Source organism: Meriones unguiculatus, chromosome 14 (genome assembly GCF_030254825.1).
Source record: "Meriones unguiculatus strain TT.TT164.6M chromosome 14, Bangor_MerUng_6.1, whole genome shotgun sequence".
Lineage (NCBI taxonomy): Eukaryota > Metazoa > Chordata > Mammalia > Rodentia > Muridae > Meriones > Meriones unguiculatus.
The window spans coordinates 13,247,047-13,274,128 of record NC_083361.1 but is presented as its reverse complement, the minus strand read 5'-3'; the positions used below and the strand labels follow the sequence as shown (position 1 = coordinate 13,274,128).

The 27,082-nt window shown below is 49.6% G+C and overlaps 2 protein-coding genes across 4 annotated transcripts; one reads left to right on the top strand and one right to left on the bottom strand.

Annotated features, from left to right (window-relative positions):
• The first annotated feature begins 2,280 nt into the window (after positions 1-2,280).
• On the top strand, positions 2,281-7,325 carry LOC110559789 (cardiotrophin-1). 3 transcript variants are annotated; one of them, XM_021655409.2, is made up of 3 exons: positions 2,281-2,753; positions 3,944-4,062; positions 6,061-7,325. In XM_021655409.2, the coding sequence occupies exons 1-3, from the start codon at positions 2,729-2,731 to the stop codon at positions 6,526-6,528; spliced, it is 612 nt and encodes a 203-aa protein (XP_021511084.1). In that variant the 5' UTR covers positions 2,281-2,728; the 3' UTR covers positions 6,529-7,325. The 3 variants fall into 3 exon arrangements, with proteins under 3 accessions (XP_021511084.1, XP_021511085.1, XP_060222786.1); XM_021655410.2 differs by lacking the exon at positions 2,281-2,753 and adding an exon at positions 2,914-3,020; XM_060366803.1 differs by lacking the exon at positions 2,281-2,753 and adding an exon at positions 3,422-3,655.
• A 690-nt stretch (positions 7,326-8,015) lies between these two features.
• On the bottom strand, positions 8,016-15,081 carry LOC110559794 (cardiotrophin-2). The gene is made up of 3 exons (XM_021655417.1): positions 15,066-15,081; positions 11,826-11,962; positions 8,016-8,474 (listed from the first exon to the last, which is right to left on the bottom strand). The coding sequence occupies exons 1-3, from the start codon at positions 15,079-15,081 to the stop codon at positions 8,016-8,018; spliced, it is 612 nt and encodes a 203-aa protein (XP_021511092.1).
• Positions 15,082-27,082: the final 12,001 nt, after the last annotated feature.

Genomic DNA, 27,082 nt, shown 5'->3' with positions numbered 1-27,082 from the left:
TGAAAAAGACAGACCATACAGATGGGGTTAGGAGAGCAACTTGACATTCCTTGAACCAGGGTGTGTGATTGATAGAGATACTTTGGAAAACTGGCGGTTTTCCAGTGAAAAACTTATGCCAACGCCATTCCCAACAGCTCCACTCCCAAGCTGCCGACACTCGAAAGAACCAATGCCCACCCTAGTTTTTTGTCAACTCGACACCAAATAGGGTCGTTTGGGATGAGGGAACCTTGATTGAGAAAATACCTCCACGCCTCCATCCCTTTCTTGATTAACAGTTGATACTGGAGAGCCCAGACCACTGTGGGCAGGACCATCCCAAGGCAGGGAGTCCTGGGTCCTCTAAGAAAGCGGTCTGAGCAAGCCTTGGGGAACGAGTCAGTAAGCAGCCTTCTTCCGTCTCTGCTTCAGTTTCTGCCTCCAGGTTCCTGCTCTTAAGTTCCTGCCCTGCCCTCCGTTCCTGATGGACTATAAACTGTAACCCGAAGTAAATCTTTCCTCCCTACAGTTACTTTTGATCCTAGTGTTTATCCTAAGAAAAGAAACCTCAGCAGGAGGAAATGTGTCTGGAGAAACCTCAGCAGGAGGAAATGTGGCTGTCTGAACGCCCCGGAGACAAGCGTGCTGGAAAGTTTGTAACTCTTGACAGTAGCAACAGCCTGGGAGCAACTCCTCAATGGAATGGAATGGAATGGAAAACCAGTTACAACCTGTTTCTACCGTGTGCCAGAGTCCTGCTAGACCCAACAGTGGGGATAGATCTTGAATAAAAGAAGCTGGACGCGTTAGATGATTCTACTTATATAAGTTCAAAAGGCAAACGCATCTCTGGCGGGAGAGGTCGGGACAGGGATTCACCCTTGGGCCTACAGGGCAACAGATAGGGTTTCTGGGAGTTTGTCACACTGTTCTTTAGTGTGTCGAGATAGCACCTGTGTAATTTTTCTTGTGTTTATTACACTTCAACTAAAAGTTTACTGAGAGAAAATGAAGGCTGGCAAGATGGGCTCAGTAGATAAGGCACTTGCCACCAGGCCTGATGGCCCGAGTTCAGTAACGGGGTCCTCACGTAGTAGAAGAGAGCCCACTCCTGCTGGTTCCCTAACCCTCCATAAACGGTACACATTACACACAGGCAAAATAAATGTAGAGTTTTTTTGTTTTTTGTTTGTTTTTTTTAAAGGTTGGGTGTGGTGGCTCACACCTTTGATCCCAACACTCAGGAGGCAGACAAATCTCTACTTGTTTGAGGCCTCCTCTGAGAATGAGTTTCAGCCCAGCCAAAAATACATAGTGAGACCCCGTCTCAGAAAGAAAGAAAACAGGGGCTGGAAACATGGCTTGGTGGTTAAGAACACTCCCTGCTTTCTCGGGGGACCCTAGTTTAGCTCCCAGCACCCCGTTGCACTGCCTGCACTACCTCCGGGGGATTCGATGCCCTCTTCTGGCCTCCTCCAGCCCCCACACACAGATGCACACGTGTCACCAACACACGCATAAATAGAAAGGAAAGAAGATGAGTGCATCTTGGATGATTTTATTTGAAGCTGGCCCATCAGTAGATAGGACATGTTTCCTGTGCTGTTTGTGTGATGGGCATTTGTAAAGTTTTGGTGTGTCTGTGCCCACCATGTCTTGACAGCATTTCTGGAACCAAACAGTAAGGGGTAAAAATCTCAGCTTGTCACACCTACTTGCATGACCTTGGGCCGTCTGTCTTATTGCCTCGTCTATAACGTGGAAATTAGGTAATGTGTATGTACATGGCATTTAGAATAGTGCCTGGCACACGTGAATACCCAATAAATACTGCTGGTTAGTGTGTGTTCGTGGCCACTGCTGACAGTCTGGCTTCAAGTTCACCTGTGATGCACTCCGCCAATGAATTTTGTTCTGATGGTTTGCTAGTGTTGACATCCTCACACGGGCCTTTTCAATCCCCTTGCTCATAAACTCCACTATCTGAAGCCTGAAACAAACAATGATGCTCCCTGTGCCAGAGCCCAAGACAGAGTAGGTGCTTGGGAAGCTATTATAGAGGCAAGTGTGTCCAGACCTTTCAGTGTCTGCCCTGGGTTGGTGTGTTGCCGTTTGGGTGTAACCTCTCTGAAGCTTGTGTTCACCTGTGTGGGAGGCTGGGTCTCAATGCCTTACACACATACATGTGTGTGGGAGGGTGTGTAATAGGAAGGTAAGGGGAAGGCTGTCTCACTTCTGACCGGTGTGATAGAGAGAAGAAGGCAAAGAAGATAAGTAGACCAGAGGGTGCATGCCTTAGGTGCACCCTAATTTAGACAGGCCTTCCCTGGCCCAGAAGTGGCTGGCACCTGCCTGCATTCTTCTCCTGCCAGCCCCGCAGCTTTCCTCTCCAGTTTCCCGGCTTTCCCTCCAAAGCAGCCCTAACTGTCAAGCCTACCTCAGGTCAGAGCCCAAGTCTCCTCCCAACAGGACACAGCTGCCTTAAAGGCCCAAGTTCCCGTTGACTGTGCCAGTACCTGCCTCCCCACTCTGGCCTCTTCCCAGTCTAAGCCTCACAAGCCGGTTACTGAGCTCTGGGCCAAGGAATCTTGCCTGAAAGTAGTGATGGGAAGGAAATACTTGGGGTCTGAGCTATGATTGGTCGAGCACGAGCCACGCCCTTAGCCCTTTCCCCCTTTTTACCCCCCTCCCCTCCTCCGCTCCGGTAAGGGTGTGTTGAGGGAAACGGGATCGGCTTGGGGCCAGCATGAGCCAGAGGGAGGGAAGTCTGGGTAAGGGGCTGAGTGACTGGATCCTGGGACCCTGATGGGAATAGGAGTCAGTGGGGTCGAAATTTGGGGGTTGGATGCCTGTCAACACCACCCCACCCCCAAGTCTGGGAGGGGAACGGCTTGGGCGGGGGAGAGGAGCCGCCGGTGTCAGGTAACCAGCGGGTGAGTTGGGGAGTTGGGAGAAAGGGCAGGCGCAAGGGTTTAGAGGAGGACTGGAGTTGAGGCTTCAGAGCCTTGGGTTCAGGGGTTAGAGCACCGAATATATGGGTGAGTACACCCTGAAAAGGGGCTGGGGTCGGGCTGGGGCAGGATAACAGTGCCTCTCAGAGTATTAGGAAAGAATCAAAGTTGGAGGACTGGAAGGCGAGGCCGAGTTAAGGAAGTCTTTGATGTTCGAAGAAGCGACAAGTGGCTAGAGACCAAAGTACAGGCTTCCGAGATCTCCGCTGGCGGTGGGAAACTCTGACGGAGGGGATTGTCCGGTTGGGACTACATTCCCCAGCATGCATTGGGGTGCCTGGAGCGTGCATGTTGGAAAATGTAGTCATCTTCCTTTGGCACCACCCTCTAACCAGGGAAGGCTAGCCTGTCGTTGATTGACTGAGGGTGCTGCTGAGCCTAGCGGCTCACTTGGAGCATTAGGAAGGGAATAGGTAGGTCTTCGGTTTCTCTATCAGTAAAACAGGCCGGAGAGGTGAAGTTCTGTGCTTCAGTGCTGCTGACTGAATTCAACCAAGAGAAATCCAAAGATATGTGAACTTTGTCCTTAGTTTGGGGATAGCATTGGTGGCATAGGGCGAGCATAGGCTGCCTTCTAAGGACTCTCGAGATACGGCAGATTCACACAGAAAAAAGAAACTACCTTGGAAGCATGAACAAACTGCCTAAAGTGGAAGGAGGAGGTTAACTGGAGGGTTGGGAGAAGCTGGAGGCAGCACTAGGAAGACAGTAGATGACTTTGGTCTTACTAGGATTTCGGGAGCGACTTGGGGACAGGAGAGACATCTACATTGAAACCCTGCTCTGTCTGGTCCTGTTTTCCCCCCCATTGGCGTGGGGCAGATTCTTCCTAGCTTGAATGTTAGCATCCAGGGTAGGACCTCTGGGTTCAGGAAGGGCCGACTTGGGAAAGATGGTTAAGGAGTGGGGTTTGGGTTGCCCTCTTAAGACTCCCCTGTCTTTCCCAACAGAAGACCTCCCGACTGACTCCTCCATTTCATTCCTTCCCCATTTGGAGGCCAAGATCCGCCAGACACACAACCTTGCCCGCCTCCTGACCAAATATGCAGAACAGCTGCTGGAGGAATACGTGAGTAGGGTTAGCCCGGGGGCTGCGGAGTGGGGAGTCACAGGCCACCGATGTCCGTCTCCAACCACCCCACGTCTTTCACCTCATCCCCGCGACGGTGGAAACCAAAGTTTGTGGAGGGAAGGTTAACTTTCTTCTGGCCACACAGTAAAGCGGAGGATCCATCTGTGGCCAAACGCTCCTCTGCCTCAGCCTGGAGGCTCCATCCTTGGTCCGGGAACTCAGAGCCAGTCTGAGGAAACAAAGGGCACTCTAGGAGTCAGGAAACATAGATTTGGGCTCGGTGTGATCTTGATGTGCTGGCTCTTTGGGCTGTCAAATGTGAACCGTGAACACTTCCACCTGGGACATTTAGAGAAGCCCAGTAGAGGTTTCAATCAGAGGCAAAAACTCTACCCCTGAGTGGACTTTTACAGAGAAAAGGGACTTGCCAACAGTCCTGGCCTGGCCTCCAGATTACCGTGGTGTAATCTGCTGTTTGGGTTCAGACGGACTGTAGGGCCGCTGAATTGTGGCCCTGGGATGCAGCGGGAACATTAAAATGTAACAGTGACAGGATGATACAGCCAGCTTCGGCCCAAATTCCAGCCCTCCTGCTTCCTGGATGAGTAACCTACCGCTAACCACTGTTTGTACTCAGCTTGATTTTTATTCTCTTTAGAAAATTATACCCATTTATCCTGTGTGCGTGTGTGTGGCCACACAGGTGCCATGCTGTGTACCTGAAAGTCAGACGATGACTTAAGGGATTTGGCTCTCTCTCTCCTGCCATGTGGGTCCCCTGGATCAAACTCAGGCTGGCAGGCTGGCAGCCATCTTGGTGGCCCGCAATTTCCTTTCTTTTACAAAGCCATTATCATCCCCACTTTAAGGAAGATGCTGTATTCAAAGTATCGACCACAAGGTCTGCACCAGAGGCAAGATACTTGAGAAGGATAGTAAATAGAGCATGTGACTTTTTTTTTTTTTTTACTTGTTCCTACATATCAAGTAGGGAAAGAGAAAGTGAACCTGACTGGGTCTCTGCACTATTTCTGTGATTCTCAAGAAGCTTCTGTTGAAATACATTACAATCTAGGGGCCTTTTCTAATCACCCACTCTTGCTCCCGAATAATTGACACAAAGACCTATTGGGTTTATCCAACAAGCATCAAATCACTAGAGCTGGGCAGATAATCATCTGTTCTAACCCTCTATGCTAGTCTGGCTACTTCCCACCACGTGCCCAGAATTTACTTGCCATGTTGCCTGCCAATGGTTCTTCGGCTCCATCATGGCCACATCCTTTCTCTCCCTCTTCTTCCCTCCTCTCTTTCTCTTATTCCCTCTTCTCCTCCCTACCTTGAGGTCCGTAACTGAAACCACTGGGGAGTCCAGCCTCCCTGTCCCCTCTTGATCAGCCATAGGCTGCTCAGCTTCTTTATTAACCGGTCAGAGATGATTGGGAAGCAGAGGCAGGGGGATCTTTGAGTTCGAGGTCAGCCTGGTCTACATAGTGAGTTCCAGGACAGCCAGGGCTACACAGAGAAACCTTGTGTGTGTGTATGTGTGTGTGTGTGTGTGTGTGTGTGTGTGTGTAGGGGGTCACATCTAGTAAGTGGCACACAGGCGTTAAACCCAAGTCTGGGATAGAAGATATGGTTTAGCTGGTAAAGGGGCTGGCTAGGCAATTTGGTAACCAGAGTTTGCTCCCCAGAACCCACATAAAGGTGAAGAAAACTGATTCCATAAAGTAGCCCTTTGACCTGCACACGTGCGGTGTGGTACCAGACTCCCCCACACATCATGCACGTATACTTAAGAAATAGCAGCAACTGGGAGGCAGTGGCAGGAGTCTGAGGCCAGCCTGGCCTCAATTGTGAATTCCCGAAGAGCAAAAGCTGCAGTGGGACTCCGTCTCAAAATAAACAAGTGAATAATTTAAAGACAGAGCTGGCTGTGGTGGTACGTGCCTTCGATCACGGGAGACCAGCTGACCCTTGGCCGTGTCTCCACAGGTGCAGCAACAGGGAGACCCCTTTGGGTTGCCAGGCTTCTCCCCACCGCAGCTGCCGCTGACCGGCCTGAGTGGCCCAGCCCCGAGCCACGAGAGGCTGCCGGTGTCGGAGCGGCTGCGGCTGGACGCGGCCGCCTTGAGCGCGCTGCCCGCGCTGCTGGATGCTGTGCGCCGCCGCCAGGCGGAGCTGAACCCGCGCGCCCCGCGCCTGCTGCGGAGCCTGGAGGACGCTTCCCGCCAGGCTCGGGCACTGGGCATCGCTGTGGAGACGGTGCTGGCCGCCCTGGGCGCTGCAGCCCGCGGGCCCGGGCCAGAGCCCGCCGCCGCCGCCGCCCTTTCTACGGCCAACAGTGCTGCGGGCGTCTTCTCGGCCAAGGTGCTTGGGCTGCATGTGTGCGGTCTCTACGGCGAGTGGGTGAGCCGCACGGAGGGCGACTTGGGCCAGCTGGTGCCTGGGGGCGTCGCCTGAGAGTCAGCACTTACTCTTGCAAGCTCACCTGATCCCGCCTCTTTGGCCTCTAATGCTCTGTCTCTATCCGCGTCGGTGTGTTCTTGGGCTGCTTCTATCTTTCTGCATTGTGTGGTCTCTCTGGATCTCGTCACTTCGGGAGCTCCCTGTGCCCACCAGTTTCTCTCTTCTCTCTCTCCTCCCTCCCTCTCTCTCTCTCTCTCCTCTCTTCCTCCCATCTTAAACTCTTTTGTCTCTGAGAGGTTTCTGTTTCTCTTTCCTTGTCTCTTGCCTCTTTCTTTGCTTGCTATTTTTGTTTGTCTGTCTGTTTGTTTTGTTTTTGTTTTTGAGATAGGGTCTCACTATGCAGTCCTGAATGGTCCGGAATTTGTTTTGGGGACCAGACTGGCCTCGAACTCATAGAGATCCACTTGCCTCTGACTCCTAGTTTCCCCTTCTGTCTCCCTATGGTCTATATGGGTATGTGTAACTCTTGGTTTCAGCTCATGGAGGGGACTCTTTCTCTCCCTTCAGTTCCTTCATTCTTTCCTGACCAGAAAACTGCTTGCTGGGCCTGCCGTGGGCCAGCCCACCCTCAGGACCATCCTCCTGCTGTGCTCCCTCCCCCCATCCTTAGACTCCTTCCCCCTTTGATGTCTTTCCCTTTCTTAACTCCCTACCCCATTCCCAATGGCCCCCAGCCCTAGCCTGGTCTGTGGAGAGGGGAAGGCAGAAAAACATCTTAAGAGAGTTTTATTTGAGAATAAATTAAATTTTGTAAATAAAAAGTTTAACAATAAAACCTAAGTTTTATGAAACACAGTTGTTGCACAGTTGTGGGGAGAGAGATTTGAGGAGAATTGGATCTTTAGGGTAGGAGACGTCCGCCCTCCCCCTTCACACCCACAAAGGCACAGTACAAAGCAATTCATCAGAGGCCCAGACCAGGGATCCCACATGTCAGTCCTGACGCAAAGTAGATCTCCTCGGCAGGACACAGGTGAGCTATGAGCCCTAGAGGCTGTGACTGGATGTAAACCACCAGAGGAGAGGTAGAAAGACGAGAACTCCAGCCAAAGGAGGCCTGCGTTCAGAATGGAACTGAGGTAGACAGGAAGCAAGACCCGGGACTTCCTCAGCTAGAGGGGGAGGAAGGTCAGGGCAAGCCCAGGAGACCAGCTGCTCCCTCCTGAGACACTGGAGTGAAGCCTCTTCAGACTCCTCTTTCCTACCGGGAAGTAGAGAAATCACTGTCCCACTCATTTGGTGATCCATCAAATGGATCCATGGAGTCTCCCCGAGATCTGGAAAGGAGTCTCTAGGATCTGGCAGGAAGACCCAGGCGGTAAGGAGTGGAGGCTTGGCTTCCAGGACAGCTTCCCAGATGCTTGGCACGCCGGCACGCCCTGTCTGCTAAGTGAGGTGTGGTATGTTCTCAGTCTCAGCAGTAAGGGAGGAGAGAGCCCTCTGAAAGAGATTCTTGGGACTTTTGACAGGAAGCCAGCGTTCTACGCCGGGTACTTAGCCTTGAGTAGAGCCAAGTCCCTCACAGCCCTGTCCGTCCAGTGACCGTATTCCCGGGTCACTATGTAGCCTCGGCATTTCCTCTCAAAGGCTGAGGCCCCAAAAGGGACAATTCCCAGAGTATCCTCCTCTGGGGGGATGGACAGTCCCAGCGCAGTCATGATAGCAGCCATGTTGCCCAAAAGGCCTTGGGCCCTGAGTCTTGCCGCGCCCAGCTGGGCCAGCAGGATGGGGCTTCCGGGATTGAGATCGCTCTGGTCATCCCCCACCAGCTGGAGATGCTGGGTCAAGGCCAGGAAGGCTCCCTGGGCTCTGCTTAGCCGCTCGGCGTCATCCATCGCATGCCAGGTCTTGAAGGAGACTGCGGCAGGAGGCAGACTGCTGAGCTGGAGCTCAGGGGCTGAAAAGCCAGGGTCACTGAAGGGGCTGCCCTGGTAATGGAGCTGCGTGAATGAGAGACAAACAGGAGTAAGGCCCTGGGGGAGTGTCTGGGCGTACATCTTCCCCCTGAGACAGGCAATCCCACCATCCACGGCTCTTCAGGAGCTGCGGGGGTGAGCAAGGACACTCACGACAAGCTCCCTTTGGTCCTCTGCACAGCTGTGCCTCCCTGAGCCCCAAGAATCCGTGGCTCCACGTGGCAGTGTTGTACGTTGGTGGGAAATGACACGTAAGAGTGAGCACAGCGTCTTGCGTGCAGTAAAGTAAGGCGAGAACCACTACCTACTGATACATCTATAGTGAGATCTGGCGCCCTCTTCTGGCCTGCGGGCACACATGCAGGCAGAACACTGTAAACATAATAAATAAATAAATCTAAAATAAGAGAAAAAAGAAAGCCCCCCCCCAAATTCAGTATGTATGTATATATGTGTTTAGTGTGTGTGTGTGTGTGTGCGCACGCACGCACAGGAGTGCACACAAATGCGTGCACCTGACTGGTATTTTTCCTTCCACCTGTGTCTTGACAGTCCCTTCTCTGAATATCCATGAGCAATATGACCACGTCTTACATGTTCCATTATTTTTGTTTGGTTGGTTGGTTATTTATTTATTTATTTTTATTTTTCAAAGACAGGGTTTCCCTGTGTAGCCCTGGCTGCCCTAGAACTCTGTAAACCAGGTTAGCCTCAGACACAGAGACCTGCCTGCCTCTGTAGAGCAGGCTGGCCTGAAACTCAGAGAGCCACCTGCCTCCCACGTGCTGGGATTACAGGCGTGTGCCACTGCACCGGTACTTTTTATTTCCTAAACGGGGTCGCTGTGTGTCCCTTACTGTATATCAGTATGGAGGCCGGCCTCAAAGTCGCAGAGATCTGCCTGCTACCTGAGCTTGAGACTGAAGAAGTGTACCACACCCAGTTCTGATGCATTCATGGTATTTAGTCTCATCTCCTCTGTACAAAACAAGACTCACAGGTTCTTTTGCTTCGTTTATTTGTGGTTTGTTTTGCTTGTTTATCTGTTTTGCTTTGTCTTATTTTTATTTTTTGAAGATTATTTGATGTGTATGGTTGTTTCGCCTGCATGCAGTGTCCATCACCATGTGCGTGCCAGTGACCTTGGAGGCCAAAAGAGTGAATCAGGTCCCCTGGGACTGGAGATACTATGGCTGCAAGCCACTATGTGGGTGCCTGGAATTAAACCCAAGTCCTCTGGAAGAGCAGCAAGTGCCTTTCACCACTGAGCTCTTAGAGAGAGAGTGTCAGAGAGAGAAAGAGTGTCCGTCTCCCAGCTCCTGTTTTTTTGTTTGTTTGTTTGTTTAAATTTATTTATTTATTATGTATACAATATCTGCATGTGTGCCTTCACATCAGAAGAGGGCACCAGATCTCATTATGGATGGTTGTGAGCCACCATGTGGTTGCTGGGAATTGAACTCAGGACCTCTGGGAAAGCAGCCAGTGCTCTTCACCTCTGAGCCATCTCTCCAGCCCCCTCCTGTTTTGTTTTTAAAAGAGAATCATACTCTGTGATCGGGGAGTGCCTTGTGCTCATAATCCTCCTCCTGCCTCCTACGAGCTAACAGCCTTGTGCCACCACGCCAGATGTGACACTGCACAATATAACCTCTAAAAAAAATACACTAGAGCTGGAAGTGGTGATGCACGCTTTTAATTCCAGCACTCAGGGAGGCAGAAGCAAGCAGATCTCTGTGAGTTCGAGGCTAGCCTGACCTATAAAGTAAGTCCAGAACAGCCAAGGCTACATAGTCTCAAAAAACAAACAGAACAAAACAAAAGAGGGGCAGGAGAGATGGCTCAGAGGTGAAGAACACTGGCTGTTCTTCCAAAGGTCCTGAGTTCAATTCCCAGCAACCACATGGTGGCTCACAACCATCTATAGTGAGATCTGGTGCCCTCTTCACACATGCAGGCAGAACACTGTAAACATAATAAATAAATAAATCTAAAATAAGAGAAAAAAGAAAGCCCCCCCCAAATTAAGTATGTATGTATATATGTGTTTAGTGTGTGTGTGTGTGTGTGTGTGTGTGCCCGCACACATGCACAGGAGTGCACACAAATGCGTGCACCTGACTGGTATTTTTCCTTCCACCTGTGTCTTGACAGTCCCTTCTCTGTAATTTGTGGTGTGGTTTGTTTTTTTTCCTCCAAAGTCTCATTCACCCCAAGCTGGCCTTCAACTCATTCTGTGCCCAGGATGGTGACCTTGAACTTTTGCAGCTTCCACAACCCAAGTGCTGGAATTCCAGATGCATGCGCCATGCCCAGCTTGACTGCACACCGACAGATCTAATGGAGATAGATCACCTAATCTCATAGCCCCATTTTGCAGGTGGAAAAACAGGTAGAGTCCAGCGCTGTGCAGGGAATAGTGGTAGAGGTAAGACTAGAACCTACACATATTTTTGTTTGCTTTGGTTTTTGAGACAGGGTCCCTTTTTGTATTCGTGGCTGCCCTGGAACTCACTTTGTAGACCGGGCAGACCAAACTCACAGAGATCTGCTGCCTGTGTTTGCCCTGTGCCGGGATCAAAGGTGTGAGCCACTACGGCCAGCCTAGAACCTAGATTTGGTAACTGCAGTGTTGTAAAGGGCAATGCAGCAGAGGAGCTGCAAATTCCAGAGTCTCAGGACCAGAAAGCTATGTCCGGCTATGATCAGATCAATTTTTGCCAATGAGATCCCTGTCCTTACTACTCAGGATGGAAACCAGCACTACCAGGGTCAAGCAAACAAACACCCAAGATGCAGACAGCAAGCTGACAGTTTTACCTCTGGACAAGGAGTAAGCAGGAGGGTGGGAGCTTCCAGAACAGAGTTCCACAGACCTGCTTCCCGGCCCTGGCACTGCACTCACCAGCTCAGCACCCACAGGCAAAGAGCCTCTCTACAACTCCATTTCCTCACCTGTATAATGGATTCTAGTTTCACCCCTCAGAGGGGTCAACGAACCAATGAGATGCAGCACCTAGCACAGACTAGCTGGAGTGAGGACAGAGCATGGTTCCGGAAGAATGATTACCTAAAGAGCTAGGCCTGTCGTGTGTGCGTGTGTGTGTATGTGCGTGTGTTTGTGTGTGTGTGTGTTTTACTGTCTGGTCCAGTAAAAACAGGGTCCTAGCTTTGTGGATGAGGCGGTCAGGATCAAGGGATGACACCTGAGCAGCCTGACAGCACGCAGCCAGCAGTGACAACACAGGCGAATGTGTCTCTGGCTATGGGGCCCTGCTCCTTCGGGCTCACAGAGGGGGTCTCCTGGGCTTGTTCTGCTCTCCCCATCAGGCCAGCACCTCCTCCCCACCCCCTGCAGTTCCCGGGGTCACTCACGTAGGTCTGCAGCAGTGTTGAAGTGTTCTTCTGCATGTAGAGGGCCAGGCTATAGGCTTGACCGATGGGCTCTGATGGGGAGATGGGGGCCGCAGGACTGAGAGGTAGCGACAGCAGGCTCAGGAGGCAGAGGGGTGCTGGGAGGGGATAAAAGAAGGTCAGCGTGAACTCCCTGGCCCTCTGGTGGTTCACCATTCATTAATTCATGTCGACAATGCCTCCAAAGAGGACAGCCATTGTGGCCTGTGATCTCTTTCTTATCTATTCAAGTCAGGGCAAGGTTACCTGGTGAACTGATTGTTTCATTCCCAGAACTCCCCTTTGAAGCAGGGTCTCACTGTGTAGCCCTGGCTGTTCTGGAGCTCGCTATGTAGACCGGGCTGGCCTCAAACTCCCAGAGAGTCACCTATCTCTGCCTCCCGAGTGCTGGGATTGCAGGCCAGTACCTCCTCACGCAGTGGTGGGGATGTCAGTTATCTGAACACTCGCTAGAAATGTCCCTTTTATGAAAACCCATCCAGCCTTACGTGGCTACCTACAAGTGTAACCTGTACTTTCAATAGAATGTTTGAAATGGGCAGGAGAGATGGCTCAGTAGTTAAGAGCACTGGCGGTCGGCTCTTCCAAATGACCCAGGTTCAATTCCCAGAAACCCACACGGCGGCCTACGTTGTCCTTAACTCCACTGTCAGTTAAGGATGTGATGTCCTCCTTTGACCTCACCCACACTGAAAACAATAAATTAAGAACCTTGGAAGAAAATCAAGTGATATCCTGAGAATAACCAGCATGTACGTGCTTTTCCCCTTCCTACTACCTGAAGCACCTCAGGGGCAGCCCTGGCACTTCTGCCCCTTCCTTAGTCTCTGTTCCCACCCGGCAGCCCCCTCGTACAGTCCCTCCCACCCGAGTATGGCCTGCCACTGCTCAGAGATCCCCACGGCTCCCTCCTCACTCAGTGTAAACACAAGCCCACCACAGGTAGACTGCAGAGGTTCTGATCCCTCAGCACTGGCTTTTTTCTTTCTTTTCTTTTCTTTTCTTTTCTTTTCTTTTCTTTTCTTTACTTTACTTTTCTTCTCTCTCTCTCTCTCTCTCTCTCTCTCTTTCTTGTTGTAGTTTTTTAGTTTTTTGAGCCAAGGTTTCTCTGTGTTCCAAGTTGGCCTCAAACTCAGATCTGCCTGCCTCTGCCTCCTGGATGCTGAGATTAAAGGTGTGTACCACCACCGCCTGGCCCCCTCCTACTTTCATGTCCTGTGTGCCTGTGTGTGTGTGTGTGTGTGTGTGTACGTGTGTGTTTAAATTCATAGCCAGGTGGCGGCGGCACATGCCTTTAATCTCAGTACTCAAGAGTTCTGTGAGTCTGAGGCCAGTCTGGTTTGCAGAGCTAGTTCCAGGACAGCCAAAGCTCCACAGAGAAACCTTCCCTGGGGGAGGGGGACAAAAACAAACAAACAAACAAGAAAAACACTTAGATTCTGTGTATGAGAGAAAACATGCGGTATTTATCAGAATCTGGCTTATTTTGCTTCACATAACGATCTCAGTTCCCTTCATTGTTGAAAAAGCTTCATCCCTGAAAAAGCTATTTAATTCTATAGCTGCATAAAACACCACATTTTCTTTTCCCATTGCTCTGTTATTGTTATTGGAGACCTAAACTGGTTGCGGATCCTGGCTGTTGCGACTACTTCGGCAAAATGGATGTATGGTATTCCAGCTTTCTTGGTTTTGTTGTTGTTTTTGTTTTGTTTGACATCTCCACCCGTTTATGCGGTGCTTCAGATAACCCCAAAGCTACGTGCGTGCAATACAAGGGTTCTCCCACCTGAGCCAGGCGGCCCAGGCCCCAGCTTTTCATGTTCTACCTTGAGGTCTCCCCAAGTGCTCAGGCTGGCCATCCTCCTGCTCCAGCCTCCTGAGTGCTGGGACCGCAGGCACCAGATGCTTGTTTCCCACTGGACACAAGCCGACCAACCCTCCTGCCAAATCCCTGGTGCAGCTTGTGCCCCATCCACAGTGTGAGGTCATGTGCCCACCGGACGGGAGGAAGGTGAATGTGGGTGGTCTCCTCAGCCCCTCTACGTCCCTCAGCTCCAGAGGTTCAGAGCCAATCAGGAGAGAACCAAAGGTCAGCTGGTGGGTGAAGGCTTCTAATCCCAGCACCTGGGAGCCAGAGGGGGCAGATCTGTGAGTTCTGGCTCAGTCTGTTCTACACAGTGAGACCCTGTCTCGTTTTTTAAAAAGAAAGAAGACTGGGAGTAAAGATACTTTCCTCATACATTCAACAAGTTTGAGGGAGCTCATTTCCCCTCACTCCCATTATAATTTCCTTGATTGATTGTTTGTAGACAGGGTCTTGCTGTGTAGCCTATGTGTTACAGAGCTATGTGCTCCAAGTTAGCTTCAAATGCACCGTCCAGCCTCAATCTCCCCAGTGTTGGGATTACAGGCATGTACCACCGTGCCCAGGATAACTTATTTCTCTGTTGCTTGTAACACAACCTGACAAGGTGATCACATCACACTGTAGATGTCAATCCCCTCTCCTTTTTTTTTTTTTTTTTTTTTTTGTTTGTTTGTTTTTTAAGATAAGGTTTCTCTCTGTAGCCTTGGATGTCCTGGACTCACTTTGTAGACCAAGTTGGACTCAAACTCCCAGAGATCCATTTGCCTCTGCCAGCCTCCCTGAGTGCTGGGATTATAGGTGTGCGCCCGGCGCGCTGGCCTGGTTTATCCCAAATCTCTTTACAGTATAGTTAGCCCTCTATGTCTGCACCCATGTATTCATACAGCCGCAGATGCAAATTTCCATGTGTCCTGGGCACACAAAGATTGGTTGTAAACAATACAGCCTCCCAGCTACTCACACAGGATTGACAGTGCATCAACTCTTACAATAACGTAGAGAGGATATAAAGTATATGAACACACGTGCCCAGGTTATATGCAAACATCACATTCTATGTAAGGGGCTGAAGCATCGTTGGACTTTGGTCTGATTTGTGGAAGTCTTGGAATCAGCCCTCTCTGGATGCCAAGAGACAACTGTGCCAGCGCATGGTGGGGCTTCAGTAAACACCCCTTGTGTGGATGGTGAGTGAATCCTATGTGTGAGGATGTGAAGGTTCCCAGCACCTGCACAATCACTGGGCAGCCACGACTGAGCAGCAGGAGACAGCTGGCAGAGCCTTCTTCCCTCCTGCTTCCTGGGCCCCGGCACCCTGTACCCTCACTCACCCGGCAAGCAGTACATGCTCCCTCCTTGGCTCCTTCCTCTGAAGACTCTGGGTCTTTCCAGGGCACCTGTCCTCCTGTCTCTTGGGTAGCTTTATATCTGGGACTGAGCCCTAGAGCCGCCCAGGAGAGGGGGGAGCTGCTACATAGGAAGGAGGGCAGGCAGCAGACAGGGCCCTGGCAGAGAATGGCACAGACCCAGCCAGGGACGAAAGTTTTGGGAAGGACCAAGATGAGGGCATATATTCCAGGTCAACCAGAAACCCCCAGGGCAAGCAATAGCCAGTGAAGGGGACACTAAGGTGACAGGCACCCTAGGCCCCTTCGGCCCCCAAACTTGACCTTAAACCTTGGTGGTTGTAAAGGAGGGGACAAGGGCGGGGAGAGGATTACGGGGGACAAAGGGGCAGCCCTGCTCCCTGCTGCTCTGCACGTCCTGGGATCCAATTTCCCCGGAGGAGGCCGCCCCCTGCTCCGCCCATGGGGACCCAGGTACCGGGCCCTGGCTTTCAAGGAGTTTGGGAAAGGAGCAGGAGGAGTGGTTTGGGAACCCCATGACCTACACCCAGGTGTGCCCCTGAGTACAGGAACATGCAACTGTGCAGGCACTCTCACATGTTCGTTTGTGCAAGTACTCACGGGCACTGCAGGTCTGCAGGTCCCTGTTCCAGGTGCTTGGCACAGGATATGGCACAAGATAGGCGGAAATCCTGCCCACGTGGAGCTGACCCTCCCAGGCCTGTCTTTACGCACATGCCATACCAGGCTTGCACGTATCACATACCCAGAGTCTCAGACAGGTAAGTACTCATCTGCACAAGTGCGCACAGATGCACACACATCTGGAATCCCAGCCAGAGCACCTACCAGGGCAGATGTGCAGTTAGAGTTGGTCACACATCTCAAGCGCAGCTGTCAGGACTCCCCACCCAGCCACATCCCTCTGCCTAGGTACAGGCTGCAAGAACAGGCAGCCTCATGAGTACGCTCTCCGGAGACTCTTCCTTCCTGGAGAAGTCTGGGGGGAGGTGGGGCAGAAGAGCTAGTTCCAGCCCCTTTCAGAGCTCTGGGAACTTGTCAGCCATGGCATGGTGCTGCTCTTTCACTCTGTGTCAGCCAAATGCTCATCCTTACTCCCTTGAGGGCCAGAGGACAGTTTACCTCCCCTGGTAGAGGGCCACATGGAGAGAGTCACATTTACTCACTTAACAGACATAGTACAGCACCTACTATGCATGGCACCAGGGTGAATGATCAACAAGAAACAGGCTGCCGTTTCAGACAGGTAGGACAGCACATAGTTATGTTTTGTTTTCCCAAGACACAAGACAGGGTTTCTCTGTGTAGCTTTGCCTGGTACTAACTGTGCAGACCAAGCTGGCCTTGAACTCACAGCTATCTGCCGATAACACATATTTATAATCCCAGGACTGAGGAGGCTAAGGAAGGGGGATCTTGACTTTGAGGCCAGCCTGGACTACATAATGAGACCCCGTCTCAAAATAAAACCAAGTAAATTAAAACAATCCAAAGTTTCCTCAGTGACAAGTGGCTGAGGAGTCAAGAGGGTTCAGAATGATTGGCTAGGGGTGGGGAGTGAGGCAAAATTAGCTAAGGAACCCAAAGTCCAGAAAGGGGTGGTAGCTGCTTACCTGGAATCACACAGCAAAGCCGGAGCAAATCCTAGACTCTGTCCCCAGCCCGGGGATGGGAGTGTGTGTTCCAGGTCTGAGCTGTGGAGTCAGGAAGGAGGTTGAGGGACACAGACAGTTCTGAGTAGGGGGTTTCTAAACAGCATCACTCCAAGGATGGAGGCCTGCCAGGCTGGCAAGCAGGGCCAGGGCTGGGTAGTCCATGATGTCAGAGGATTAGGGAAGGCCCATTGAGTGGGTGCGCTGAGGCGTGGGCCAGGGCCATGGCAGTGGAATAGAGGGGGGAGGGGGGAGGGAACAGACACACGATCTGTTCACAGGTGAAGGTATACGTGGACCTCACCCAGGAGGGAAGGCCAGCCCCACCGACCTCACCACCGCCTGCCCCCTTCAGAGGGTTCACGTTCCCCTTAGGGCTGCAGGGTTCACCTCCCATTCCAGGGTCAGCTCTTAGTGTTGGGGAGACCAGCGGCTCTGCCACCCCGTCCTGCCCTGCCCTGTGGGTCTGTCTCTGTGGCAGTTCTGGTTTCACTAGAAGCCAATCCCTCAGGGATCCTAGCAGTTTAAGGGTCAGTAGGCTTGAAAGTCCTGCCTGTGTTCATCGCTGGCTTGAGAAAATCTCTCTGAGATTTGGTCTTTCCTTCCTTCCTTGTTTGTGGTGTTAAGAACAGAACTTCACTCGTGCCGGGTGTGGTGGCGCACGCCTGTGATCCCAGCGCTCAGGGAGGCAGGTGGATCTCTGTGAGTTCGAGGCCAGCCTGGTCTAGAAATCAAGTCCAGGACAGCCAAGGCTACACAGAGAAACACTGTCTCAGAAAACCAAAACCAAAACAAAAACAAAACCAAAACAAAAAATTCTGTCTCTCTCTCTCTCTCTCTCTCTCTCTCTCTCTCTCTCTCACACTTATACAGTCCTCTGTTGATGCTGATTCTATCGCGTCAATGAGAAAGTGTCTTCCATGTTCTAAAACTTACGAAGCACAAGGGAGCCACTGAAACCAAGAGTCCAGATCAGTCTGTCTTTTTTAGTTTTTGTTTTTCGAGACAGGGTTTCTCTCTGTGTAGCCTTGGCTGTCCTGGAGGTACTTTGTAGACCAGGCTAGCCTTGAACTCACAGAGATCTGCCTGCCTCTGCCTCCTAAGCGCTGAGGCTAAAGACGTGTGCCATGTTACTTGGCCTTTGTTTGTTTTAAGATTTTTTTTTTTTTTTTTTTTTTTTTGAGACAGGTTTCCCTTGGCTGTCCTGTACTCACTTTCTAGACCAGGCTGGCCTCGAACTCACAGAGATCCGCCTGCCTCTGCCTCCTCTGACTGCTGGGATTACAGGCGTGTGCCACCGCTACGGGCTTTAAGATGTATTTTTATTTTATGAGCGTTTGCCTGCTTGTATGCATTTGTGTGTGCCTGAGGCTCATGAAGGCCAGAAGAGGGTGTCGAATTCCCTGAAATTGGTCCTCCGCCAGAGCAACCAATGTTCTTACTAATTTCATAACTTGATTTTATCTTTTTCTCCCTAGTGCTAAAATTAAACCCCAGGCTCGTTAGACAAGTGCTCTCCCACTGAACTAAATCCCAAAGCCTGCACCTAAACTTTTATGCGGGTGCTGGAGACCAAACTCGGGTCCTTGCACTCCTGTGGAAAGCACTACTTTAGGTTCTGCGCTGTCTCCTCAGTTCCCCAGTGACGAAAGACTTAGCGCCCCACCATGCTTTACTTCTGAGCCCTATCCCTGCCCCATCACAAGTGTGCTCCCCAGAGGTCTGATGGCTGCCCATCCCTCAGGACGCCCAAGCTCCGTCATCTAGAAAACCTCCGTGAGGGCCAGCCTTCACCCCAGTCCTGTTCCTGACCCTCAGTCTCCACTCCTGTCTCAGATGGGAGCATGGTGTCAGGCTTCAGAAATGAGCAACGCCACAGAAGAGCAGGGCGATGGTGACACACTGCCGCACAGGGGACAAGGGTTTCCTTGTTCCCTCCTGCTACCCCAGTGCCTCCCAGTGCCCTTAGCATCTTAGGTCTCTAAGTCCCCCGGCTTTACCTGTCGCTGTCCCCGCTTGGTCCCCCCACCGCACGGCACTTTCACGGCTTCAGAGGACACTTATCTTCCACCTTCCATACATCCTGCTGACTCAGCCTTTCCCACATCCGCGGCACCTTCACTGGAATTCTGCCTCACCTGAGAAGCTTTCCAACCTTTAACCCTTGCTCCTTGTGGTCTTTTTACTGTTGACTGATCACCCTTCCTTATCACCCTTTCTTAGTCTTTATCTCCTGCCCATGCCCCAAGCAAAATGGTCCATGCACAATGAAGAGGCTTCAGTGAGTGGTTCAGTTACGTTTTCAGGCTTTCATTCCTGTAAAAGATACTTGAGAGATTTTTTTGTTTTGTTTTATTTTAAGACAGGGTTTCTCTGTGTAACCCTGACTGTTCTGGAACTCTCACTGTAGATCAGGCTAGCCTCAGACTCAGAGATCCACCTGCCTCTGCTTCCTGAGTGCTGGGATTAAAAGCATGCCCACTACGCCTGAATGAAAGATTGATTTGGGAGGTACTGGCACACACTTTTAATCCCAGCACTTGGGAGGCAGAGGCTGGTGGATTTCTGTGAGTTTCAAGTCCAGCCTGGTCTACAAAGTGCATCCAGGACAGCCAAGGCTACACAGAAAGAAACCCTGTCTCGAAAAACAAAAACAAAAAAGAGGGACTGATCTTGATTCCTGGTTTCAATGGCTCCCTTGTGTTGAGGTTTGTGGCAAGGTGCTCAAGGTGGAAACACGTGGTGGAGGACAGTTAGCTGGTTAGTGGTTCACATTTTGGCAATTGCAAACAAAGAGGAGTAATCCTCGGAGTGGGGCGCTGCTGGACAGATGGCTCACTTGTTAAGAGAGCTTGCCGCTCTTGCAGAGGACCTGGCCTCTGTTCCCAGCACACAGCCTTCTGTAACTTCAGTTCCAGGGCATCTGATGTTCTTCTGACCTCTGAGGACACCAGGTATGCATGTGGCACACGGACACACATGCAAGTAAAACACCCATACACATACCAAAAAAAAAAAAAAAAAAAAAATCTAAAAACTATTTTAAAAATAAAGGAGTCATAGGAAAGGGCCAGAGACAAGATGCTCACCTCTGTGACATAACCCAAGTGACCTGCTTCCTCTAACCAGGCCCTACCTTCCATAGTCCCACCAACCTGCTAACAGTCTTCTTAAAATATGACTCTGCCGAGGCATTGCTCTGTCCTGAGGACAGATCACCTGTGAGCTGATCATGTCCAGGCCACTGTACACATTTATCCGAAAGTGTGCTCTACTTACCCGCTAGGCATCTCTTAATCCATCTGCTTGACAAGACAAACAAACAAAAACCCAACATGCACACACACAAAAAAACCCAATACGTGCCTATAATTTCACACCTGAAACGTGGAAGCAGGAGGATCAACGGCTTAAGACCAGGGGCTGGCAGGATGGCTCAGCAGGAAAAGGCGCCTGCCACCAAGCCTGCCGCTCTGAGTTTGATCCTAGGACCCACGTGGTGAAAGAAGAAAACTACCTCTTTAATGTCCTCTGACAGGCTGGTATGGCATGTGAGCCACTGCACCCCCCTCAAATAAATCAAAATGTAATTTAAAAAAAGATAATTTCTTTCTGGCATCTTGGCACCCTCGGAGGCCCGCTGGGAACAGGACTTCTAAAAAGCGAGCTGGGAGTGGTGGCACACACCTTTTGTCCCAGAACTCAGGGAGGCAGAGGCAGGTAGATCCCTGTGAGTCCTAGGTGCGCCTGGTCTACAGAGTGAGCTCCAGGACAGCCAAGACTACACAGAGAAACCCTATCTCAAAACATCTTTTTGAAAAAAAATTATTGACCAGGGTAGTATGTTTCTTGTTCAGATGGGAAACTGAGGCACTGCAAGGTGAATCAATTAGCCCCGCATCACACAGCTGGCTGGCAGCAGGTTTATGATTTTAACTCAGACTCCAGAGCTGAAGCTCTGCACTGTCTGGGTTACCACTGTCTCTACACTTCCTGGTCTGTCTGTCTGTCTGTCTGTTTGAGACAGGCTTTCTCTATGTAGTCCTGGCAGTCCTTGAACTAGAGCTGTAGACCAGGCTAACCTCTAACTCACAGAGATCCACACCCACCTCCTGAGTGCTGGGATTAAAGGTGTGCCATCAGGCAGAAGCAGTTAGGTTTCTGTGAATTCAAGGACAGCCTGGTCAACATAATGTGTTTTAGGACAGTCAGAGCTATACAACAGGGAGACCCTGTCTCCTAAAATCTAAAGAAAAAAGAAAGAAGAAAAGAAAGAAAGAAGGAAAGGAAGGAAGGAAGAGACAGAAAGAAAAAGTGAAAGTTATACCCTTTTGAAACAGAAACTCATGGTGGTTGTCTCCATTAGATATTGAGCTACAGTTGCTTCCTAGTCACTTTGGTGGCTTCATGAGCATCAGGTAAAGAGTTTGCATATACTGGCAAGAGTAACAGGTCCTGGGCATCACCATGATGGGACTATGTTTAATGCTTAGTGTCTCAGGGTTTTATTGCTGTGAAGAGGCACCATGACCAAGGCAACTCTTATAAAAGAAAACTTTTAACTGGGGCCGGCTCACAGTTTCAGAGGTTCATGATCATCATGGCGGGAAGCATGGCAGCGTGCAGGGAGACAGGGTGCTATAGAAGAAACTGAGAGTTGTATGTCTTGATCAGCAGGCAACAGGGGACTGTGTTCTATGCTGGGAATAGCTTGAGCTTATACGACTTCAAAACCTGCCCCACAGTGACACACTTCCTCCATAGGCCGCATCTCCTAATGGTGCCACTCCCTACTGCCAAGCATTTCAACACATGAACTTATGGGGGCCATTCCTATTCAGACCACCACACTCAGGAAAACCATGGGGCATTTCCAGATCCCAGGCTGAGTTTTTATCTGTGAATTGGTAAGTGCAACCAGCTTTCCATATTTGTGGTTTCTACAGCCATGACTTTAGATCAAAAAAATTCAGAACCAAACACTGTATCAGCAGTGTTCATTATATGAAATTCAAAAGCGATTAAAAATGTAAATAAAAAATTAAATATTTGAATAAAAACAACAACAACAAACTAACACTGCATCTGTACCAAATATGTACGAACTTTTCACTTGTCAGTATTATTAGGTGATTTTATGCAGTAACTATTTACATACAATTTACACCCAGGAGGCTGAGGCAGAAGGATCATGAGTTTGAAGCCAGTTTGGGCTTTGTTGTGAGAACCTGTCTCAAAGGAGAGAGGGAGAGAGAGGATTAAATGTATCACAGGCCATGGTAGCAGGAAACACATACTTGAAATCCCACAACAGCCCAGGAGGAACACAAATTCGAGGTCATCCTGAGTGTTTTAGTTACCTTCCTATTGTTGTGCTGAAACACCGTGACCAAGGCAACTTAGAAAAGAGTGTATCATTAGGCGTACAGTTTCAGAGGGTGGGAGAGTCCACGGTGGCTGAGCCAAGGCGTGGCCCCAGAAGACTGAGACTGCAAATGAGCTAACTGCAAAGCAAAATTATAGTATATAAATGCTGGTTTATTGGAAGCAGCTCTTGGCTGCCATGGTCGGGGGCGGGGGATTGAAAAGTGTTCCCAGAGCAAAAAAGAAGAAAGAGGGAGAAGAAGAGGAGAGATACAGAAAGAGAGAGGAGAGGAAAGAGGGGAAACTGAAATGTCTGGATTATATACTGAAGGGCCTCTGCAAGAGGGGAAGCCCTGTCCCTGGGCTGGGGGGTTCAGGGCAGGGGGCAAGAATGTCAGCCATGCCCAGTAGCAGGCAGGGACCAAGGGATGCTGGGAGAACCTAGAAGGCCTGGTCCACTTTGGTATGTTCTGAAACCCAACCAGCAGGACTAGCTGAGAGCTCACATCTAGATGTACAAGTAGGCAGAGAGCATACTGGGAAAGATGGGAGTCTTTTGAAACCTCAGACCTACCATAAAGACACCTCCTTCCCAGTGACACTCCTTCTCCTCAGTGACATGCCTCCTCCTCAGTGACACTCCTCCTCCTCAGACACTCCTCCTCCTCAGTGACACTCCTCCTCCTCAGTGACACTCCTCAGTGATTCATCTCCAACAAGACCATAAAAGGCCACACTCAGCCATTCTCATTTAAACCTTCAAACCACACTGGGCTGTAAGAGTATGTTCCAGGGGGCTGGAGAGATGGCTCAGAGTTTAAGAGCACTGCTCTGCTCTGCCAAAGGTTCAATTCCCAGCGACCACATGGGGACTCACAACCCTCTGTTATGAAATCTGGCGCCCTCTTCTGGCGTGCAGGTGTGCATGCAGACAGAATACTGTATAAATAATAAATAAATCTTTAAAAAAAGTTTAAGGGGCATAGGGGAAAAAGAGGGAGGGAGGGATGGGATTGGGAGGGGTTGGGGGAAGGGCTACAGCTGGGATACAAAGTGAATAAACTCTAATTAATAAAAAATTTTTTTTAAAAAAATAATGTTCCAGGACAAATTACTGAGACTTTCTAATGCATATCTCTATGTCTGTTTCCTTCCTTCCTTCCTTCCTTCCTCCCTCCCTCCCTCTCTCCCTCCCTCCCTCCTTCTTTCTTTTAGAGATCAGATCTTTGCTGTGTTACTCAGACTAGTTTAAAATTCTTGGACTTGGGGAGTGCTCCTCAGCCTCCCCTCTGGCTCAACTCACGTTTTAACTCCACAGCTAGTATTTGCTCATGGTAAAATGTTCACTTACGAAGTGAAGAGCTAAGCATTGTGTTCATTTTTCCTCTTCACTGGTGGGGATGGAGCTCCGAGTTCTAAGCTTGGCGTGGAGCAGCACGCGCCCACGGCTAAGGCTGAGCCACAGCCTACCTCCCCTGTGTTTTCTCTGCAATGTCCTACCTATCTGCCTATAGACTGGGAGGCAGAAACGCTGCTGAGGGACTGACTCTATGCAAGTAGTCGCTGGGTAGGATGGCGCATACCTTTACATTCCAGCACTTAGCAGGTAGAAGCAGGTGAATCGCTAGGGTTTGAGGCCAGCCTGGTTTACATGGCAAGTTCTGGGCCACATGGAATACACATTGAGACTCTGCCTCAAACAAACAAAGGAACAGCCCTTGGTCCTCAATAAGCTGGCTTTAGCTGTCAGAGCTGATAGAATTGGGTTACAATGTTTGTGTGTGAAGACTATGGAGAATGAGGGAGTAGAGTGATTGATTTTTGTTTGTTTTGAGACTGAGTTTCTTTGTGTATCCTTGGTTGTCCTAGACTTGCTTTGTAGACCAGGCTGGCCTCCAACTCACAGCCTCTGCCTCCCAAAGGCTTGGATTATAGGTGTGTACCACCACACCTGGCTGATTTTTGTTTCTGAAACCTAAATTCTGGATTTGAGCTTTATTTTTACTTTTAATTATCTATTTATTTATGTTGTTTTGAGACAGGGTTTCTCTGTGTAGCCCTGGCTACCTGGAACTCACTCTATAGACCATGCATGCCTCAAACTCTGTAATGGAAGTTTTGATTTCTCTAAGACCTCAGTTGTGTGGCGCTGGAGAGATGGCTCAGGGGTTAAGAGCTTGTCTGCTCTTTCTAAAGGACTGGGGTTCCAACCGCAGCACCCGTATGGCAGCTCACAACTGTCTGTAACTCCTGTTCCAAGGGGTACTCTCACACCAACCAATGGACATAAAATAAAATTAAATTGTCAAAAAAATACACTTAAAAATCCTCAGTTATGTAAATACTTTTTTTTATTTTAATCCCAAGTATGGGATTTTAGTTTGGGATTTAGTTTGTCCACAGCTGCTAATTGACTTGTGCAGGGGATAGGGGTGGTTATTGCCAGCTGCCTGCCTGGTGCAGCATGGGGGTAGTGGTCTAGGGCTCTGAGGATATAAATATGAGAGCCCAGGAGTGGAGTGCGGTGGTGGCATGAGAAAGGCAGTTTGGAGAGACCAGAGATAGACAGAGAGAAACATTCCCACTCCGCGTCTTGGAAGAGACTAGTCCCTGCATCTGCTGTGGCTGAATATTGGTATAACCCCCCCCAACCCATCAACCCTAAACAGCTGGGAGAAGTAAAGGGGTCTGTGGCCCCTCTCTCCTACCTAGGGTTGGGGGTTGGAAGGGAGGAGAGGGTTTTTTTTTTTTTAATAGGTTTTATTTTCCCAGGTTTTTGTTTGTTTGTTTGGTTTTGTTTTCAGAACCAGGGTTTCTTTGGGCAAGCTTAGCTGTCTGGGACCCTCCTTATAGACCAGGCTGGCCTCGAACTCACAGAGACCCGCCTGCCTCTACCTCCCCGAGTGCTGGAATTACAGGTGAGGGCCACTGCCCTCACTGGTAGAAGGGAGGGGCTTTAAGGAACCCCAATAAAATAGAGTTTAAAAAATGAGCACTAGGGAACTCAGAGATCTGTCTCCTTCTGGCCAGAAGTGTAACTCACAGAGGTGAGTTACAGGCAGTTGTGAGCTGCCTCTCGTGGGTGCTGGGGATTGAATCCCCCTCCTCTGCAAGAGCAACACCAAATGCTTTGAACTGCTGAGCCATCTCTATAGCACTCCTTCTGTTCAAAAGCAGGTACTTGGCTCCAGCTGTTCCCTTATGAAATAATGCAAACGAATTCAGAATTTTAGACTTGGGGATTTTTGAAAAAAACATTCAGAAATCTACTTTTGCACGAGAATTTTTCTGTGCTCATGTTAAATGCACGTAACTAAGTTTTGATCAGCGTATGGATGTTGCAGTAGTTCTGAACCTGAGCTCTGGAACGAAGTTTGCATTCTGGATCTATTATTTAGCTGCTGTGCATAGTTGAGTGGGAGAAATATCAACTATGCTGGGCGGTGGTGGTACATGCCTTGGGAGGCAGAGACACGTGGATCGTTTTGAGTTCGAGGCCACCCTGGTCTACAAAGTGAATCTGTTGTACAAACAAACAAACATATCAAATATGTGTCTTTTCTATAAAACTTGTGTTTTGGACAAGGAATTGAAATCTTTTTAATTTCTCTCTCCTTGTCAGATTTTTAAAAAATATTTTTAAAATTTTTTATTTTTATTAATTACAATTTATTCATTTTGTATCCCCCTATAGCTCCCCCCTCCTTCCCTCCTTGTCAGATTTTTATGCCAATTTTTTATTCCTCCCTACTCTGTAAAACCTTTGTTTACACAAAGGCTCATTACTCTGTTCTAGGAATTTGATGGCCTGGATCAATGACCAGTGCTTGAAGCAGTGACTCCATTCCCCTTCCTCCCTTATTTCCTGTGCACCAATTCTTTTCAGACTAGCCAACTGAATAAGATTGTGAGGCCAGACCCCAGCCAATAGGAAAAACACAGTCGCCACCTGCAGTAGAATAAAAACAAAAACCTTTTTCTGTGTGTTCACTGTCAAGCCCACTTTTTTGGTTTGTTTTTGTTTTTTGTGACAGGGTTTCTCTGTGTAGCCTTGGCTGTCCTGGAATTCACTCTGTAGACCAGGCTGGACTCAAACTCAGAAATCTTCCTGCCTCTGCCTCAGGAGTGCTGGGGTTAAAGGTATGTGCCCCCAGGCTTGGCTCTTACAGTATTCTTAGGAGAATCAAATGAGAAGCTGAATACTTAACTGTATTCCCTGTAGGACTGAGGTGTAGCTCAACATAGCTGTTCTTGCCTAGCACCAATGATCCCTGATTTGATTCCCAGCATCACAAAACCAAACAAAACCTGTGAGATGGACTCAGAAAACTTCGCTTTTTCTTTTTTTAATTAGCCTTTATTTTATGTGCATTGATGTTTTGCCTGCATGTATGTGAGAAGATGTCACATCTTGGAGCTACAGATAGTTGTGAGTTGTCATGAGGCGCTGGGATTTGAACCCGAGTCCCCTGGAAGGGCAGTCAGTGTCCTTAACTGCTGAGCCATCTCTCCAGCCTCAGAAAACTTACAGGGCAGTGGAAAGGACAACAAACAAATCTCCTTTTGGAAATTACTGGAAGACTTTATTTGTGCAGTGGAATTTTTAAAGGTACCCGAAGGATAAACAACTGGATGTGTGAAAAAAATGCAACTTTTGTCCACGTGTGAAAAGCGCTAGGAAAAAACAACAACAACAACAAAAACCAAAAAACCCCCCACCAAAACCAGAAATCAGTCCTTGCCAGTTTAAGTAAAAGCAGTGTGGATTTTAAAACGATAGACACTTCCCTGGGAGCCACGACTAATGGTGAAACGCATGGAGCATCTGCTTACCTTAAAGGCTAGTAGGCCTAGCTAACTGCGACTTTGCACGGTTTTGGCCAGAGTTAACTTCCCAGGCAGAAAAACCACACCCACCAAGTCTCCAGGAGGCCTGGAAACCCAGCAGAGACAAGGAAGCAGAGG